This window comes from Lepidochelys kempii, chromosome 7 (genome assembly GCF_965140265.1).
Source record: "Lepidochelys kempii isolate rLepKem1 chromosome 7, rLepKem1.hap2, whole genome shotgun sequence".
Classification (NCBI taxonomy): domain Eukaryota; kingdom Metazoa; phylum Chordata; order Testudines; family Cheloniidae; genus Lepidochelys; species Lepidochelys kempii.
Genome location: NC_133262.1, coordinates 114,488,947 through 114,508,777, shown reverse-complemented (window position 1 = coordinate 114,508,777; position 19,831 = coordinate 114,488,947). Strand labels below are relative to the sequence as shown.

The 19,831-nt window shown below is 38.2% G+C and overlaps 1 protein-coding gene across 7 annotated transcripts in view; it reads right to left on the bottom strand.

The window, feature by feature from the left end:
• DCLRE1A (DNA cross-link repair 1A) overlaps positions 1-19,831 on the bottom strand; it is an 86,232-nt gene that overhangs the window by 60,329 nt on the left and 6,072 nt on the right. For 3 of the 7 annotated variants that reach the window (XM_073354311.1, XM_073354310.1, XM_073354312.1), the window contains exons 4-10: positions 18,436-18,569; positions 16,600-16,718; positions 14,357-14,500; positions 13,283-13,428; positions 10,372-10,526; positions 2,661-2,802; positions 811-1,937 (exon numbers count right to left, since the gene is read on the bottom strand). In XM_073354311.1, the coding sequence (XP_073210412.1) occupies positions 1,708-1,937; positions 2,661-2,802; positions 10,372-10,526; positions 13,283-13,428; positions 14,357-14,500; positions 16,600-16,718; positions 18,436-18,569 (1,070 nt within the window). In that variant the 3' untranslated portion in view covers positions 811-1,707. Of the gene's footprint in view, positions 1-487; positions 791-810; positions 1,938-2,660; positions 2,803-6,268; positions 9,800-10,371; positions 10,527-13,282; positions 13,429-14,356; positions 14,501-16,599; positions 16,719-18,435; positions 18,570-19,831 lie in introns of those variants that run through there. The other 4 variants (XM_073354315.1, XM_073354314.1, XM_073354313.1 and 1 more) reach the window with 3 other exon arrangements.

The window sequence follows — 19,831 nt, the reverse complement described above, 5'->3', positions numbered from 1 at the left end:
TTTTGAGTTGCTTAATGTAGATACAATTACGTAACTGACTGCTACATTCCAGTACATCTAAATGTAATTGCTTCTAGTTGAAAAATTTGTAATGTAGCCAAGATCTTTTTTCAACAAAAAGACGTATACGGGAATATTATTTCCCTGTGAAAGAGAACTATGAGACTATTTGCTCATCAAAATCACAGAGCTCACTACTATAGGAAAGTGTCTGATTATCTTTACAAAGATCAGTAAAGAAATGTTTTCCCCAAGAAAATCCACCACCTTTCTGGATTATTTTTCATAAATGATGCTTTTTGTTGTTGTTTCTTCTAGATATATTTTCCTGAAATGAGATCTTATTCTGATGTTTAAATTAAAATACTGGTGTGGAAGCCCACAGTCACTTTCTTAAACTATGTGAGCATGGTGCAGGATTCAGGAAAAACAGCACAGCAGGCAAAACCTATATTGCTACTGCCACCTCCTAGTATTTGCTTCCCTTCGTTCTGTGGGGCAGAGGACAGACCCGCCTATATGTGCAGACTTAGGACCTGATCTTGCAAATATGCACATGGCTTCATTTTAAACACCTGAGAAGTTTCATGGACTTCAGTGGGACCAAATGCATGCTTAAAAATGTACATAAATGTTTGCATGACCCAGGGTACGGAACAAATCTTGCATGCCCAGGGCACATGTGTAACACACAGTGTCTTTAATGGGCATTCTGAATTAAGGCGGCTTGTTAGGCTGGCCTTGCAACATGTACTCACATTCACTTCCTCTTAATTGTGAAGGTCTTTATCTGAAGAAAAAACAACGGGCTTAATTTAGATTCTTTATTTAAAACAGATTTATAAAAATGTTCATATACTGAATGTTAAAATACACAAGGGTGGGAATATCCTTATAAACATTCATTATTCTACAAAGTGCCTAATTGCTAGCAGCCCAAATTGGTCCTCTGTTATGGTGTAAAGTTTGCAGATATGTGAAAACATTAGCGTTATAACCCTTAGCTCTGCCTCACAATGCAACAACCTGCTCTCTGAATTTACATTGTGCCACATAAACGGATGTCATCCCCTCATTCATTACAGTCATTTCTCAGAAATGCTTGATCTGGTACTGAAATGACTGAAATCTCCACCTCCTTTTAAATGATTTAATACCATGTTAATTCAAATGTCCTCTCGTACCTTTAGTAATATGGGATGGTCTGTTCCCCATTTTAAAGGCCAATGTCATACATCTGGACATTAGACTGATATCAGAAAGAATGTATAATTCTGACACACTGGTAATAATCATGGTTCCATTTCTTTCGTTGAGCTCTGCAACATCCTAAAGCCATATCATGCAAGCAAAAGATGGCAAAGAGGAGTGAAACTTAGGCTGGTATCCAGCACTTCAGCATGTGCCTAACTTTAAGCATCTGAGCAGTCCCAGTGAAGTCAGTGGGACTATTCAGGTGCTTAAACTTATGAAAGTGCTTAAGTGTTTTACTGGATAGTTTTGTGGAAAGCAAATACACTGAATAATTTTCCAAAATAACCTGAAAGACACATTTGCCATTTTTTTGAAAGTATAAGCTAGGAGAAAATAGGCTAATGGTTAAACAGGAAAGTTAGGCCCACTTGTGGGAGAATCTGACCGTACTCTCTCTTGCAGGACAATGGCAGCTTGTTTCTTCTCAAACGAGGCTTCATAGAAAAAGGAAGGCTAGATAAAATTCCTGGGTAGTTCAATCCCTCCCCCGGCACACATGCTTTGGAACGTACATTCTTCCCTCAGCTCAGTAGGCTCCATCTTCCAGTCTCTAAAATGCTTTTCCATCATGTTTCTGGCTCTCCAGTCACCAACATTTACAGTGGGAATGATTTTCTGTGGCTTCAGCCACTGGACAAATCGTTTCATTTCTAGGTAACTGCTGTGTTCACTGTAAGGAATCCCTGTAGCAAAACAATGCAAAGATACCTCAGGCAGTCTGCTTAGCTGTAAGTCTTACTAAAAATATTTTTGCAAGAAACAAAGAAATACTTAAAAAGAATATTTTAATTAAATGGAGATTTAAACTTTACTCCAAGGATCAAGTAAAAATCCAGACTTCATTATTGGAAGGATTAACTAGGATCAATCTACAGTGTCAATCATTAGTGCAAATTCAGTGACCCCAGCTACTTTGTTGAGTGACGAGAGGAGAGATTTTCTAGGAGATTTAACTCCATCCATAAATTGTTTGCCAGAGACTGCACCAATAAGAACAGAAGAAACAGGCTGGTACCTATGGAAGCTCTGCAGCAGGCACAGGGTCTTTCACATGAAACCACATATGGAAGGAAATCCTGGCTCTGTTGAAATCCCTGGCAAAACTCCTATTGAGTTCAATGGGAATAGCATTTTACCCATGGAGTCTGTGTTTGTCTTAAAGCATCAGATCAAACTGTTTTTTGAAAGAGGGGCACTAAAGGAAACAGTATTTAAAATCTGCATTTACAGTGTTCCAGACTGGTCAATTCTTAGACTTATCCTGGAGACATTTATCTGCTCAGCTTCTTAACAGAAGTGATACCAATAAGTAGATAATATGATGAACAGTAAGAGGTGCTAGAATAAAATGTATACAAACAATCCACACAGAATTAAATGTACTGAGCCATTTATAATGCTTGTACCATATATGGTGATCTTTCCCCTGGTCTGAGGTTTGATATCTGCCAGAGCGTGACACGAATCGGAGTATGTCCATCCAGTGGGCCTGAAAGCCAGAACTTGGTCAAACTTCTCTGAGAACTTGCTTAAGTGGTTTTGCAAGCCCTGTTAATAAAAGACAGCACATTCATAAAGGCTGTTAAACACCACAATAATCACAATGATCCAATAGTCTAAAAGGTTTCGGGTTTGGAGAGGGAGACATTGGAGATTAAACTATATTTCTGTACAACACTTTAATAGGCACTTTCCCTTTTTTTGTTTTAAATGCCAGCTGGCTAGAAAACAGTTATGATCAATACTTTACACTTAAATAGCACTTTTCAGCTAAGGACCTCAAAATGCTCTACAAATACAAACAAATATTATTAGCTCCATATTACAGATGGGAACGCTGATGCTCAGAGAGAGAAAGTGACCCACAAAAAACAACACAGCAAATCACTTCCTGTGATATGTATAGAGCCTCCCTTCTCAGACCACTAGACCATGCTTCCAAAAACCAAACTGAACATGACCTGAGGGAATAGTTTCTCTTCTTTTAACTCAATTGATTCCAAAGATCTGACCTGAAACTCGCATAATTTGCCTGAGGCAGCCTTCAATTTTGTTTATGGGTTAGCAAAGGAATAAGGGTAAAAGAGGGAGAGGAAGAAGTGTAAGGAATCTTCAATCCTACATTAGCATAAAGAGAAGTCAGAAATAGGAAATCAGTTTCACTTGTGTACTGTAGATATCCACCGTGTCCATCTGAAAGCCCTACAAGATTTTCGATTTCAGAACAGTTAACAACAAGCCAGGAGCAGGAAGAAGAAGGTGCCACAAGTACTCCTTTTCTTTTTACAAGATAAATAATGACTGCTTGAAAGAAAAGAGAATAACTGTGATTTAGCACCAACTGAACCAGCAGACGCTGCAGAGTTTGGGGAAAGGGAAGTGAAATGCTGCCACCAGCAGCACCATGGTTCCAGTATACACTCGACAGCAATATTCACAACTACCAAGACAGGCACATTTGAAAATAAAGGACCATAAATAAATAAGTACATTCTTTATTCAGTAATGGGAGCTACGGCCATTCTTCAAAGACTCCATTTACCTAGTACAGTGGAAAAGGTTAGGTTTCATTAAGATGGCAATCATAAGCCTAAAAGGACTATATCTGCCCATCATGATTCGTTTTTAAGGAGATTGACATTTCGTACTGCACTCTTCATAAGATAAGACACATGCATTATACTTGCCCCTCCTGTCTTAATAAAAACCAAGGACAGTACATGCCGTTCTAGTAGGACAATTATGAGATGAACTAAAATTCAGTAGAACAATTATGAGATTAGCCTGCTCTCAGATTTTGTTACGAGTTTATTAATCAGGTACATACTGTTAATTTTTAAGGGTGGGATTTTCAGTCTGACAAAGTCAAATGTGCTTCTAAATCACGTAGGTTATGTCCACACTGCAATAAGATACCCACGGCTTGCCTGTGCTAGCTGACGTGGGCTCCTGGGGCTTAGACAAAGGGGCTGTTTAATGGTGTTGTAGATGTTTGAGCTCAGGCTGCAGCCCAAGCTCTGGGATCTTCCTACCTCGCTGGGTCCTAGAGCCTGGGCTCCAGCCCAAATGTTTACCCTGCAATTAAACAGCCCCTTAGCCCAAGTCCATGAGCCTAAATCAGCTGGTACAGGGCAGCTGTGGGTTTTTAACTGCCGCGTAGGCAAATCCTTAGACTCTTCTGAAAATCCCACCCTAATGCTTGTATATTATAGTCGCACCCCATTGTGGTAAGTCATGAATAGAACATATAAAATATATAGAATATAAAGACACAGTCCTTGCCCTGGAAAGCTTGTACTCCTTGAAATTCTTCCACTATGAATTTAAATGGAAAAAGTCTCATGATTTCACTGATACAAACAGATGTTTGTGTGATTCAAGGGGAATTCTTTTAATGTTAATATTTTTAGGGGGAAAAAGGCTTCCTTCGTACAAGAACATGGCGAACTTCAGAGCTTCTTCATAAAGAGTTAAACAAGGAACATATTCATACTGCTTTTTTAAAATTCCTCAGACCCTCAGTCAATACGGCCCCAAAACCTTCATCCTTTTAAAATAGAAAATATAATTCATTACTCAATCAACCTCCTTCGATCACCATGACAGCCTGTTATCTACTATTTTGCTGAAGTCAGCAGCAGCATGAGCAAATGGATCCCATATGGTATGAGAAGGCTCAAACATGATTAAATGGTTAATTTACAATCAGCCCCAACAACACTTCCGTGCAGCTTGCTTATTCAAGAGCAGATATTCATAAGTATTTAAATGACCCCAGCATTTTTTTGTAGTAAAACTAAGCATTCCATTGAAGTAACCAGTCTCTTTGAATTACCGTTTGCCCTTTCTTTTCACACAGCAAATCCATTTGCATTACTGGAGCAATTAATCTATTTTATTCTTCCTATGCTTTCAAAAACAAAGCTTTGCATAGTAAAGGATTTGGAAAAAGGACATCCGTAATGTGAACCTGTAGCCCTACATCTTGCTTCCACTTGATAGAATGTCTGTAAAATAGTTGTATTTTAATATCTTACTTTGATTCCTTTACTGGTCTCAAGAAAATGTTGCAAAATTACTAGTTAATATTGACCACACTCATCCAGTACCAGGCTGAAAGCAGTCGTAACTGTAACAACTGCAGGTAGAGAATATTGATTTGAATTCCACTCTTTGACTTGGATAACAAGCAGGGATGCTATTTATAGGGCAAAAAGGGTGTGCTTGCTTCCAGGTTTAGATTTGTTTCTTTGGTACAGTCTTTGATGCAATGTGACTTGCCCTTCCTGGTCTAGCTTGGGGGTTTTTGTGAGAACTGTTATTCAACGTATGTAAAGCTTTTGTAGACATAAAGTTCTATATACACTCTACTGGGGCAGTTACAGCCCCCACCTTCAATGCTGTAATAGTCATTAGTGCAGATTGACTGTACAAAGAAGAATGGACCCAGGTAGGGAGAAGGATACACACCCTCTGCACAGCACAGAACTTAGCTAACAAGCATGGAGCCCAAGGGAGGGAGTATGGCAGGGATATGCTTGGGATTCACTGGAGCCACAGAAGTCTACTTTGATCCTTAGTCCTGCCACTTGACCTATTATTATTAGGTCATAATCATAACTAGTACAGAATCTTAGAGTAGTGATATTTGTCTGCTTCAGGTCTAGGCTGAAGATGCTGATATTAAAAAAATCTTTAAACTCTGGTCACTATTTAGGAGAAAAGGAGAGCGATTTCTTTGGTTTTTATAATTAGCCAAGTGTCTTTAGATGAGTGAGGTTCTCTGCTGAATCAACGTAGCACCTATAAACCATACATGGAGAGCTAAACTACATATTGGCAAATAATTAAGTAGCTTCTTCCAAAATGAAAAAAAAAGAACCTTTTTTGATTTTGCTCTTGGAAATCAACATGGGATGAAGGCGCAGAGGCCAAATAAATTGAAATCTGGAATTAAGCAGATGTACAAAAGTTAAAAAAAAAAAATCACAACACATGCTTCTGCTACTTTAGTTTTGGAATCAGGGAGAGTGAATAAAAAGGTAAGATATACAAGAGAAAACAAAAACACTAGGAAGCAATTTGAGGTTAGAAAAAGGGGCTGTGAGGAATAAAGTGAAGAGAGCATGAGTCTGTATGACTGACAAAGTGCAGCTACAAAATATCAGAATATTTATCAAAAAGAAATAATCAGTTATCCCTACAATTATATTTAAAAGAAAGTATGTTTCCTAGTATATCTGTAGAAGTCTACTAGAAGACTGGCATTCTGGAAGGAAGTGAATGTGCCTATGATTGCTTCAGAAGACCTGTGAGTGAAGAAGGAAGTCACGGAATGCAAGACTCTTTCATAACACTGAACTCATTTTTGTTAACCCACTCCAGGTACCATCTCATGGATAACTTTGTTCCAGGCAAGTTTTAAAATATTCACTGTTTGAGAAAAGGCAAAATCTGACTTGATTGAGTGGAAATAAAAGCCAAAGACATCCAGCTTTGATCCAGGGAACCTCAGAAGTATTCTTCAGAAATGCACAATTTTACCATCAGCTATCACCTTAACCTAACCTTCAATCATGAAAAGCCTGTTTAATTTTTAGAGCTTCTTTTTCAGTTCTTTACCTGGAAGCAGGTTATTGGGGAGGCATTAGCCGTCTAAGTGAGAAGAACTGCAGCACAATCCTTAAAATTGACAAGACTAACCTCTTTGCAGCCAGAACAGTTTTTTTGTTATGTGTCTGTACAGTGCCTAGCACAATGGGGCCCTGGCACATAACTGGGGCTTCTAGGCACTGCTGCAATACATAATAAATAATAATAATGTTATGCATCTCTTAAAAGCCACCTGATGTTTGAGATCACAGATGGATTCAAAACATAAATTAAATGCTGAACCTGAGCTCCTGACTGAGACAAATTTCCCTAGTGACTTCAAAGACTTTGCAGGTTTCTGAGCTAGCACAAAGCTTTAGTTATCAGAAACCAATGGGGCTGAGGAACAATATCAGGACTGGTCCCTAAATAGGGCTAGGGATTGAACAAAATGCATATCAAAACAAGATATGGGGCAGACCCAGAAATCTTGATATAGGATGGACTAGTGGATAGGGCACTGGACTGGATTGGGACTCCAGAGACCAGTGTTCAATTCACATCTCAGTCAGAGAATTCCTGTGTGATCTTAGGCAAATTAACTGTTTCTCAGTTCCCCATACGTAAAACTGGGATAATATTTCTATAACTCACATTATGGGTTCAAAGATAAAATTGATTAAAATGACAGTATGGTTTACATGTGTTTCTATCTGTTGTACATGACTGTAAAATGACAGTAATGAGGGCATACAAGTAGCCAGATTTCCCAGGTAACGAGTCTGCAATTCATGACAAAGGTTGCTCAGCTGAGCATGAAATAATAAAAGAGGGAAGAACCACCTGGGTAAAGAAATGTATACTGTATAAAAATGACTCATATTATTTATTATTCCTTAATCCAAAAAACAGACTGCCAGATACTAGCTGATTTATTGTTATAATATTGTTCTTTTGATTTTCACACATTTACTAAACAGACACCAGGTTAATGCTGCATGGGCTCATCCATAAGCATTGAACACCTGTTCAAATGAGTTTGTGATCTCCATACATCTTAATGACATCACTGGCACCCGGACACAGACTCCAGCTATTGGCTTCACTGAAAACTTATCACACTGGCAGATCTAGATGGTTCTTTTTTGGGGGGCAAAGTAATCCTCATAATGGTAACTGGAGGCCACACTGAGGTGACAGAAATGGTAAAATTACATGTCTGTAACTTACATACTAAAGGGACAGAAGGATGGGATTTTAGCAGGAAGAGCATCTAGAAAGGATGGTGAAAAAGATTCTCCCTCAACACATTTTTTCTTACACTTTCTGGTTGGTTGTCTTTCCTGTACAGCCCGGGCCTTTCCCCTCTGCCCCACAGTGTAATTTACAGCAGGGGTTCTCAACCTTTTGCTTTCTGAAGCACCCCCAAAAGGCAATAAAAACTTCATGACCCACCTGTGCCACAACAACTGTTTTTCTGCTCCAGGGCCACCAGTGGGGGGTAGTAAACAGGGTAATTGCCCAGCACCCCACACCACAGGGGGCCCCATGAAGCTAAGTTGCTCGGACTTCAGCTTCAGCCCTGAGTGGAGGGGCTCAGACTTCGGCTTTCTGCATGGGCCCCAGCGACCCCAACGCTGGCCCTGCTCTCTAGTTTATTTTGGCGGACCCCCAGCAACCTGCTCACATCCCCCCAAAGGACCACAGACCCCCAGTTGAGATCCTCTGACTTATCGCACTACATATGTTTCTATCTATCTACTTAAGTCAATTTATATGGCCCCCATCCCTGGAGCTTGAACACCTCAGTCTTAATGTAGTTATTCTTACAACACCCCTCTGAGGTCTGACAACAGTATCATCATGTTACAGATAGAGAATGAGGCAGAGAGAGACTAAGTCATAGAATATCAGGGTTGGAAGGGACCTCAGGAGGTCATCTAGTCCAACCCCCTGCTCAAAGCAGGACCAATCCCCAATTTTTGCCCCAGATCCCTAATGGCCCCCTCAAGGATTGAACTCACAACCCTGGGTTTAGCAGGCCAATGCTCAAACCACTAAGCTATCCCTCCCACCCACACTGGTAGTCTGTGGCAGAGCAAGGAACCGAACCCAGATTAGCATCCTCATCACTTCCTCTTTGTTTTAGGTCACCTTTAAACATGGTCCAATTGTTCTGTTTTTATTTCTTTTTTAGTATTGTCCTGTTTAAAGGCTAGACATATTTGCCTACACACTATGCATCTTTCATGACATGGAAATTTCCTGAGATTCAGTCAACATAACTTAATACCTGTACACTAACATTAAGGTGTAATGTAGAATTTACCAACTTCTCATACAATTAAAGGGTGCAATGTATCTCAATTAGCATACAACAAATAGAGAGCTCCTCCCTGTTGTGTTGATTGCCTGTTGTTGCTCTGCACTTTCTAATCTATTTCAAAAATGCACTGTTTTCCCATTCCCCCTCAACCTACATACTCTGGTAAAATCAACAAAAACCTATAAACTCACCTTTAATCTGCTTTTTATGGGAGTCAATATTCTAGCTTTTAAATAAGAAGGGGGAATGAAGCTTTTAAAAACTAAAATAAAACTAAAATAAAAACATGTTTATCCCTTCCATCATCTATGAATACTTATGATATGATCTCAGGCTTCATTTCAGAACAAACACATGGCACTTGATTCCCTTGTATAAAACTTGTACACAAAAGTCAACTTCACAAAAAATAAAACACACTTCTGTCTAAAATCCTTTTACTTACTATTGTTACAAGTAACACCTGATATTCTTATAACTGAAAGACGGGAATCTATTTCTTCTTCAGTTTGATCATGATGTTCTTTTAACTACATTCTGTGTCAGTTTCACTGTTTCTCATATAGTCCATTTCCTTCTGTAGTTTGTGCAGGTCTTCCACACAGCAACAGAGGAAAGAAAAACTGTCTAAAATGAGGAAAGGTGAATGTAAAGCCATAAAAACTAGCAGTGGACTCAGGGGCATGTGTCATAGCTGAAATGACCTTTTTTTTAAACACAAGATTAAAACTTTTGATGATGTCAAGTTGACAATATCCCTTCTATTAACTGCCTAAAAAGAGAGGAAGTTTGAGGAAGAGAACCCCTTCAGTCCTTTTTTACAACACACAAATTAATGGAAAGAGAGAAGCCAGGACTAAGTGTCCCAGTATATTAATTGTTAATAGGAGAGATCCTGCAATCATTAAATAAAACCTACTTCAAAAAAAGGCCACAAATGGCAAGCCTTTGAACAAGTCTCATCTAATCTTGTTCCATGAACACTACATTAGAGTGAAATTACACTTTCTGTGCATTATGTTTGGAGCCTGTTATTAATGTTTAATTGCATCTCATTTTCAATGTGTTGCTATATGTCAAAACATTGCTAAATAAATATGATCTGACAGGTGGCAAAAAGCACCAAAGGTACCCTATTGCTGTTATATCATCCAGGCTAAGGTTAGCCAACAGGTGCAGATGATATTTTCTACACTTACCCTAAAATTAATTTGCATCATGGGAAGAAGGTGAAGCAAAGTATTGTTCCAGTCCATGGTGATGAGGGAATTAACAGCTGCTGATTCCAAGCACTGCAGCATTTTGTATTTATCTTGGGACATGCTCACTTTAGAGCCCAGAACTTGAGCAATTGCTGTAGGGTGAAAGGGAAAAGATCAGACATAATGAAGACAAAGTTTGCAAATAATAAAGATTTCCATTGTTGTTTCCGAGATGTTCCTGATCATCTCACTGATTCACTGGTTATCATTACAAAAATCCATGCTTGCCAACAAAGCTATTTCATATTCTAAAATATATAGAGGAGAACTGTGATAACTGTTGGCAAACACTGATTGCTGTACAGTAGCTTCAGAATTATTTGCAGAGAGAGGAGAAGTAAAAGTCTATTAATAGGTTACAAATCATACCTCCTCAATAATATATTGATGTTCAAGGGAGCAAACTGACATTTCTTTCTAAGACACTAGAACCTGGTACAGTTCTGAAGAAGGGACAAACAACCCATGTTAATGATGGCCTGAATTTCAGTGAGAGAAATTCTAGTACCAATGACTTTGAAAATCTTTTAAAAAGTATGAATGTTGCATGGCTTCTGCTCTCGAAAGTACAGTCTGGTAATCACTGTGCTGATTTAAGCCTGGGACACAACAGGCTGAATTAAAGACAGAAAACAGCAGAAAGAAGCAGTGAGCTGCTGGGAATGTTTTTAATAAATAGTTCATTTGTATGACTTGCTTCCATTTTACAGGGAAATACATAATATCGCCCTTGGAAATAAGTGTTAATAGAATTGAAATTTAAAAATAATTACATTTCTTTCACTGTGTTACTAATAGCACTTGAGATTATTAAAATTGAAAACAAATTTTATAATCTCACCAGTGATGCTGGTTTGTTTTTGTTTTTTAAAGTAAACTATTGGCACTTCACTTGCTATGGTTAAATTAGATTGCTTAATTTCACTTTCTGTGTGTAGTCACTTTGTGCATTCTATGCAATGGCACAATATGGTTTGGTTAACTTTGCAAACACGGCAGGTGAATGTTTCAATCATAAACTAGTTTTTAATTGAATTTTTAAAACTTCCTGACATTTAAAAAAATTAATATTAGATTTTAAAATTTACTTTCTCTTAGGGCTGTCAAGCAATTAAAAAAATTAATCGTGATTAATCGCACTGTTAAACAATAATAGAATACCATTTATTTAAATATTTTTGGATGTTTTCTACATTTTCAAATATACTGATTTCAATTATATCACAGAATACAAAGTGTACAGTGCTAATTTTACATTTTTGATTACAAGTATTTGCACTGTAAAATAACAAAAGAAATAGGATTTTTCAATTCACCTAATACAAGCACTGTAATGCAATCTCTTTATCATGAAAGTTGAACTTACAAATGTAGAATTATGTACAAAAAAATAACTGCATTCAAAAATAAAAGAATGTAAAACTTTACAGCCTACAAGTCTATTCAGTCCTACTTCTTGTTCAGCCAGTCACTCAGACAAACAAGTTAGTTTACATTTGCAGGAGATAATGCTGCCCGTTTCTTGTTTACAGTGTCACCTGAAAGTGACAACAGGCGTTTGCATGGCACTGTTGTAGCTGGCACTGCAAGATATTTACGTGCCAGATGCGATAAAGATTCATATGTCCCTTCATCTTCAACCGCCATTCCAGAGGATATGCGTCCATGCTGATGATGGGTTCTGCTCAATAACTATCCAAAGCAGTGCAGACTGACGCATGTTCACTTTCATCATCTGAGTCAGATGCCAGCAGAAAGCTGATTTTCTTTTTTGATGGTTTGGGTTCTGTAGTTTCTGCATCCGAGTGTTGCACTTTTAAGACATCTGAAAGCATGCACCACACCTTGTCCCTCTCAGATTTTGGAAGGCACTTCAGATTCTTAAACATTGGGGCGAGTGCTGTAGCTATCTTTAGAAATCTCACATTGGTACCTTTGTTTTGTCAGATCTGCAGGTAAGTGTCCTTAAAATGAACATGTGCTGGGTCATCATCTGAGACTGCTATAATATGAAATACATGGCAGAATGCAGGTAAAACAGAGCAGGAGACATACTATTACCCCCGCAAGGAGTTCAGTCAAAATTTAATTAACGCATTACTTTTTAACGAGTGCAATCAGCATGGAAACACGTCCTCTGGAATGGTAGCCGAAGCACGAAAAGACATATGAATGTTTAGCGTATCTGGCACGTAAATACCTTGCAATGCCAGCTACAAAAGTGCCATGCGAACACCTGTTCTCACTTTCTGATGATATTGTAAATGAGAAGCTGGCCGCATTATCTCCCATAAATGTAAACACACTTGTGTGCCTTAGCAACTGGCTGACAAGTAGTAGGACTGAGTGGATTTGTAGGCTCTAAAATTTTACATTGTTTGGTTTTTGAGTGCAGTTATGTAAAACAAATGTAGATTTTTTTTTTAAGTTGCACTTACACAATAAAGAGATTGCATTATGGTACTTATATGAGGTGAACTGAAAAATACTATTTCTTTTGTTTATCATTTTCTACAGTGCAAATATTTGTAATAAAAATAATATAACGTGAGCTCTGTACACTTTGAATTCTGTGTTGTAATTTAAGTCAATATATTTGAAAATGTAGAAAAACATTCAAAAATAGTTAAAAAATTCCAGTTGGTATTCTATTGTTTGACAGTGCAATTAATTGCGATTAATTTTTTTGAGTTAATCGCGTGAGTTAACAGCCATACTTTCTTTTGCTATACACAAAATCTAACTGTTCAGCCTAAGCTACCTTCACACATACTTTAAGGAAAAGCTCACTTTACGTTGATTCAGATATGCATATATTCATTTTGATTTGATATGTCCATTTACACACCTAGAAAGACCTTTTCTTTTCCAATGGAATAGGTTCCACAAACGACCAATGTACGTGGGTTTAGAGTTACTGTCTCAAAGGCAGTGTTGATAGCAAACTGGATAACCTCTTGTTGAGAAGGAAAAGTATATTCAGGACTGCAGTATCTAATAAATGGAAATTGGATATGAATATGTAACAGAACAGAATACAGGAGGCATCCTACTTTATAAATAGGCTTTGTCAGAAACTGCACACAACAATGACAGAAGGAAGAGAAAGCCAAGTTATTCGTCAATATCAATTCAACTTATTATTTACTTATTAAAAATCATGGCGACATATGGTAATTTTTTTAAGATTAAACTTTAATCTTTTTCAATAAATACATTTTAAGTTATACAATGTACACTCTTGTCTATATGCATATTTAAGAACACTGCCAATATTCACTCATCTGACACTATGACTAGTGAAATCTTTCCCTCTTTTGAGTACTATTTTTATAAATAGTCACATACTAATTACATCCATAGGTCTATTATTTTTTGGCATGCACATAATTGTCATACAAGGCATTATTCATTCACAGTAATAGAATATGGGTCAGAAAACAAAAGCACTGCAACTGGGTATTAGTCATCATGTATTGAAAAACAGTTTCACATGGATGAATCAAAAAAAGGTCTAATGAAAAATTGGACAACTGACCCCAACACTGAGCAGCCTTTCACTGTTTGAATGTTTGTTTCTTGCATTAAGGGCCTGACCCATAGAAAGCCAGTTTCAATTTCATAAACCTCTACTTTTACAGGGACAAATGGCACTCACAATTGAATACCACTTATGATTAATTTGGCCATCTCAAATGAATACTGCAAAAACCTTTATGCCACACACAATTATTATATCCCTATTTGTATAAAGTCAACAGACATTATGCAAATGGCCTTTTAACAAATACCTTATTTCTTTACATACTCACTTAGCTCTGATGAGTGGTATCAAAACACTCATATTAATTTTTTTAGCTATAAAGTACTATTATTGGACACAGTTGTTGTTGGGACAGGAAAGAAGGATATACTAGCTTACGTAGTATCCAAGTACAGGGTGTGAATCTTTCGACTGATCAGAAGAGGACAACGCTCCATAGAAGGATCTGCCCTGAAGTCCCCAGTGTGTAGCATGACAGTTCCATTGGGAAGGCAAAAAAGGATCATTGTGGCACCTGGACAACTAGGAAAAGGAAAAAAAAAAGAAAAGAAAAAAAAAACAACCCACAACATATTCTTATTTCCAAAGTGACATCCATTACCACACAAACTATACTGCTTTCAAGCAGCAGGGGGGATAAAGCACGGTAAATTACAGATATTCAGCCCCACGCATCGGCAGATCAAGACGGAGAAATTCCTGCTTTTTAATGCTACCTATGCCACCTACTTGTCTCGCGACCACAAACAAGCAACCACCTCTCAAACTGTGTCTCAGTTTCCTCATCTGAAAAATGAGGATGATGACTGCCCACAGTGCTGTTGGAAGATTAATATCTACACAGGATTTTGAAGTTGTGAAGTGCTATTTAAGTGCAAAGTTTCTTTCATCTTCCAATTCCAGTGAAGCTAAAAAAATAAACTCCTGTTTAAGTCCTATTAATAGACTACAATTTTTAGGTTAGATGGACTGTGGGAGAACAACAACTACACCTAAACGACTAATAAAGCATTGGCTGCCTTTTGTGTTGATCATTCTTCCAGCACATGTGGCACAAAAGATACTCCAAGCTCATCTTTTTACGTTTATCAGTCTCTCTGGTCCAATATGAATTTTAAATAAAGGGGAAATGGCAGGCTGGGGAAAGAAGAGGCATTGTTATGATTTAGGAAAAGCAGAAACTGAATAATTGTAGGTGCCATCTTCAGTGCTGTGGGAGTTGGTGCAATATTTGCTTTTTAAGTTCTCTTTGCAGATTTTAAACATTATTCTGCATCCAGAATTTATTGTTGGGTAGGTACCATTTCCTGTTTGCTGTGATTGCAGTGAGTCCATTGCAACTAGTGCAGCTCCTCACCAAAGTTAGTCTGTTTTGTCGGGCAGACACTCAGCCTGGGCAGCCAAAATAAGAGTACTTTGGACATGAGTCATATACAGAAAGTTTAAAAAAAAAAAGGAAGCACTGGCCATAGATCGTAGCTTAGAAGACAGAGATGGTAAGTGCTCCAAAAACTTGAACTTTATACCTATAGTTTATATTCCTTTTAAAATGCAGGGGAAAGGAAAAACTGAAAAATGTCCAAATTACATAAGCTACAAGGCTTCTTTCATTCCCAGCAAGCATTTTCAAAGGACTTTCTCGGAATCTTATCTCTCAAACTATAAACAACTCCTAAGATAAGTATTATTCAAACCAGCTGCAACAGAATTCTGCATTTAAATTTATATACTAAAAAGAGAGGACTTTTATGCAATACACCAATAAGGTGCCAAAAGGCAAAATGATCAGTACTCAGGACTGAAAGCCAGGAGCTACTGAATTCTAATCCGGACATTACCATAGACTGTCTACATGGCCTTGGGCAGTTAAGGTCTGGCCCTGCACCACTGAATTTAATAAAAGCTTTGCCAAAGATTTCAATGGGAGCAATATCAGGTCTTTTTAGAGCCAAATTTTCAAACTGTCAAATGATTTCTGTGTCCAGCTTGAGACCTCGTGGGCCTGATTTTCACTATCTGAAGTGCCCATTGTCATCAGCAAACTGTAAAGTTCTTAATATCTCTGAGAATAAGGCCCAGCACGCCTCACATTGGGCACTAAAAACCGAAACACTCAGAATCTGGACGACTTTGGAAACCCTAGTCCTAAATCTTGCTGTGCTTCTATTTTCTTACCTACTTCAGAGAGGTGTTCTAAGTATCAGTCAGGATTAATGTCTGTAAAGAAATGTGAAAATTAAAGCACACTAACACTAGCATCTAGATATCTTGGTGATGAGCTTATTACAAATGCACAAAATATTTTTAGGGTAAAATTTTCAAAGGAGCCTAATTCCCATTCTTAAAAGTAACTTTGGCACTTAGAAGACTAAGTCTTATTGGCATTCAATAAGATTTACCCTCCTATGTCCCTAACTCACTTTTGAAAACAACATTTATGCTCCTAAATCACTTAAGCACTTTTAAAATCACTTAAGTGCTTTAAAAAAATGTATCCTTAGTCTTCCAGATCCACTGAAGCCAAAAAATCATGACAGTATAAACCACTTCTAAACAATAACTTATCTTTGACATTCACTATTTGTAAATGATGTATATAATTCAGCTGCAAAGATACATACTGATTGGCATCAAGCAAGATCACTTTGATTCCATTCACTATACACTCTGTTTCCATTGGCAATGTATGGACATACTGTTCTTGCACTCGAAGTTTACTCTTCACCAAGTTGCCAGTTATCTGAAAAAGAAAAAGAGTTTAGTACTAAGGGCTGGTCTACACTACATAGTTAGGTTGACATACGGCAGCTTATGTTGACCTAATTATGTTAGTATCTACACTACAGCCTTCCTCCCGCCGATGTAAGTACCCTATTACATTGACATCATAACTCCACCTCCACAAGAGGCATAAGGCTTATGTCGGTGTAGTCAGGGCGACACAGTATCTGGGTAGACACTGCGACCCTTACATTGGTGTCTTGTCAATTTCAGGGTAGGAGAATGGACCCTGCTCCAAGCTAGGAGCCAGGGCAAGAAGCCCTGGCAGCTTCCAACCCTCCTCCCAGCTGGGAGCCAAGACGTGAAATTGACAAAGCTGCTCAGCTCCCAGTGGGGAGCAGGCCGAAAAGCTGGGGCAGATGGATCCTGCTCTCCAGGGGCAAGAAGCCACGGGCAGCTTCCCATGACCCCTGGCAGGGAGGAGAGAAGCCCCAGGAGGCTTCCCCCACTTCCAGTGGGGAACAGGAAATGGAAGTGGGGGGCAGTCCACCGGGAGCCCAGGAGCCTGTGGAGCAGCCGGGCTCCCTGTAGGGAGCTGCCAACAGAGGTGAGAGACCGGGCTCTCAGCTCCCCACACTGCCCTTCTTAGATTGGTAGAAGAACTCCTGGTGAGGACACGCACCACAAACCCAAGGACGGTAGTATGGACATGCACCAGAGCAGTAATTACTGTGGTGGCTGTAAGTCAACCTTATATACACAGACATATTCTAGTGTAGACATACTCTGAGGCAACAAACAAAAAGACCACGTCAACCCCATGTGCTTTACCTGATAGTTAACGTAGAAAGACAAAGAAAAACATCTAAACATTTCAGAGAAAAACAATTAATGGGAACAAAGTTCACTATTTTAATGCTCAGGGTTTTTTTTAAAAAAGTCATTTTTCTAATAGTGCCAGCAGGTAAAAACCCAAGCATAAATACCACACAGTATGGCTAAAGTTATGGCAAGGACCTTTACAAACAGAGGTAGCATCTCTGGTGTTTAAAGCCTGAGACTAGGAGCCAGAAAGTTCTAAGTTCTATTCCTGACTCTACAATAGACTTTCTGCGTGCCTGCAGGAAAAGTCATCTTTATGCCTCCACATGCCAATCTCTATACTTGTTTATATCACAGGGATGGTGCGTAAGATTCTTTAAAGATATAAGCATTGTGGAATTTCTAATTATTATTTAATTTTATTAGATTATATTGTAAATATTTAGAAGAATCTCAAAGCCACAGAGCACAATATGTGCATTATAAAAGAGTATGGCTACAACACTGGCCTGTGCTCCAGCGTCTTAGAACATCTGCTATATCTGGGTTACAGAAACTCCTGGGTAGGGGGAGAGCCTCTAGTCCCCTCACGTACTTCCTTGCAGCTGGCTCAAGAAAGAGGATCTAATAAGGACTTCCTTACATCTGTCTGATCCATCACTACTAAAACAGCTCTTTGGGGCTGTTAGCAACCGGTACTAGTTACAGCAGCCTCTGGGATACTAGCCTGATACAGAATCACCTCATGAGGGAGTGAAGGGTTCCTTTACCCAAATTCGCCATGCCAAATGCTCCTCAGCCACAGCAGAGGTTCTGGTTCTATATCCATAGAATCTGAACACTGTATTCTTTTGGTTTTCATTCATAGTTGCATACTGATTTGGTAATTATCAAGTAACCCTAGGAAATCTTACCTTATTACAATAGATTGGAAATGTAAATTTTTTTGTTAGGCCAGTATAATGATCAGAATGGAAATGAGTGAGGAAATAGGCTACGCAGCCTTCGATTTCTCCATACTGAAATGCATCAACTGTAAAACCAGTTCCTACAACATAAATACAACAGAAGCAAGTCAAATAATATGAATGGAGTAGCTACAGCCAGTTACTGGTCAGATTTTCTTTTCTTTTAAGCAGAAAATGCATTAAAATAGTATACTCATTTTTTGCTGAATGTGAGAACAAATGCAGCTTGCAGACATTATCCAAACAGGAAGGAGAGAGATAGCTTCACTGATTAAAGTCATAACTGAGCAAACTAAACAATCTTCAAATACAAACATCGACATATTCCTCCCAAATAAATACCTGTCGTTCATCTGCCATCCTATTCAATTATACCTGATAAACTGAGTAAACAGACATTTGTATTCAAAATGGCATTTCTGAAATGCTTACACAGTGCAAGCTGCCCAAAGCACTGATTATGTATTTCACTTCCATTTTGCACCATGCCAGTTCCATACATATAACACTCTTGCTAAATGTTACTACAATTAGCAGGCAATTGACCTGGGTTCTTAAAAAATCTCCATCTGCTGATGGTTATATATCACAGATTTGGTATTATATATTGAAATGAGTTATTATTTCTCATGATAAAAACAGATGTAAGGAGTCTTCTCTATTCTCTGCAAATGAGAAATCAATAATGTAAAAAAACTATCAAATTTATTGGTAGACATTTTCTTTAAATTTAGTTATATATTCCAAAAATTGCCAAACATTTCATACAATTGCTCCCATGCCATTCAACCCATTAAGGTGTAACCATTTGAAAAGTACATTTCCAAGTTATTTGAAAACATTATAGAAAATAAATTCAGAAATATTTCAAATAAAATGGATGTGGTTCAAAACAAAAGCTAGATAGGCAGCCAAAGAAACTGACAATTATACTGTAGATATGGGGCCCGATCCTCCAGACTGATACATGCAGAGGATCCTCAGGACTAAACTGATATCATGGGGCTCCATTCAAGCTTAAGGGTCTACCTGCATGCATCAGGTTGCGGGATCAAGGTCACGGACAGTAGGCTACATGCTTATTTTACATTTACTACCCCAACTCCCATCTTCCTTGTATCTTTATCCAGGATTCCAGAATCAAAAAGCACAACTAAGATGATCCTCTGTTGGTGATCTGAAATCTGTGAAGTTTAACCTTTTCAAACTATTGATCAGTCTTCCTTATACTTTGGATAATTATTTGAAAAGATTTTGGTAAATTCTGAGCTGTTCCTTTAGCTTTAGAAAGTATTTTTTAAGAACGCTACTAATTGACACTGGAGAATACCATTCTAGTGTA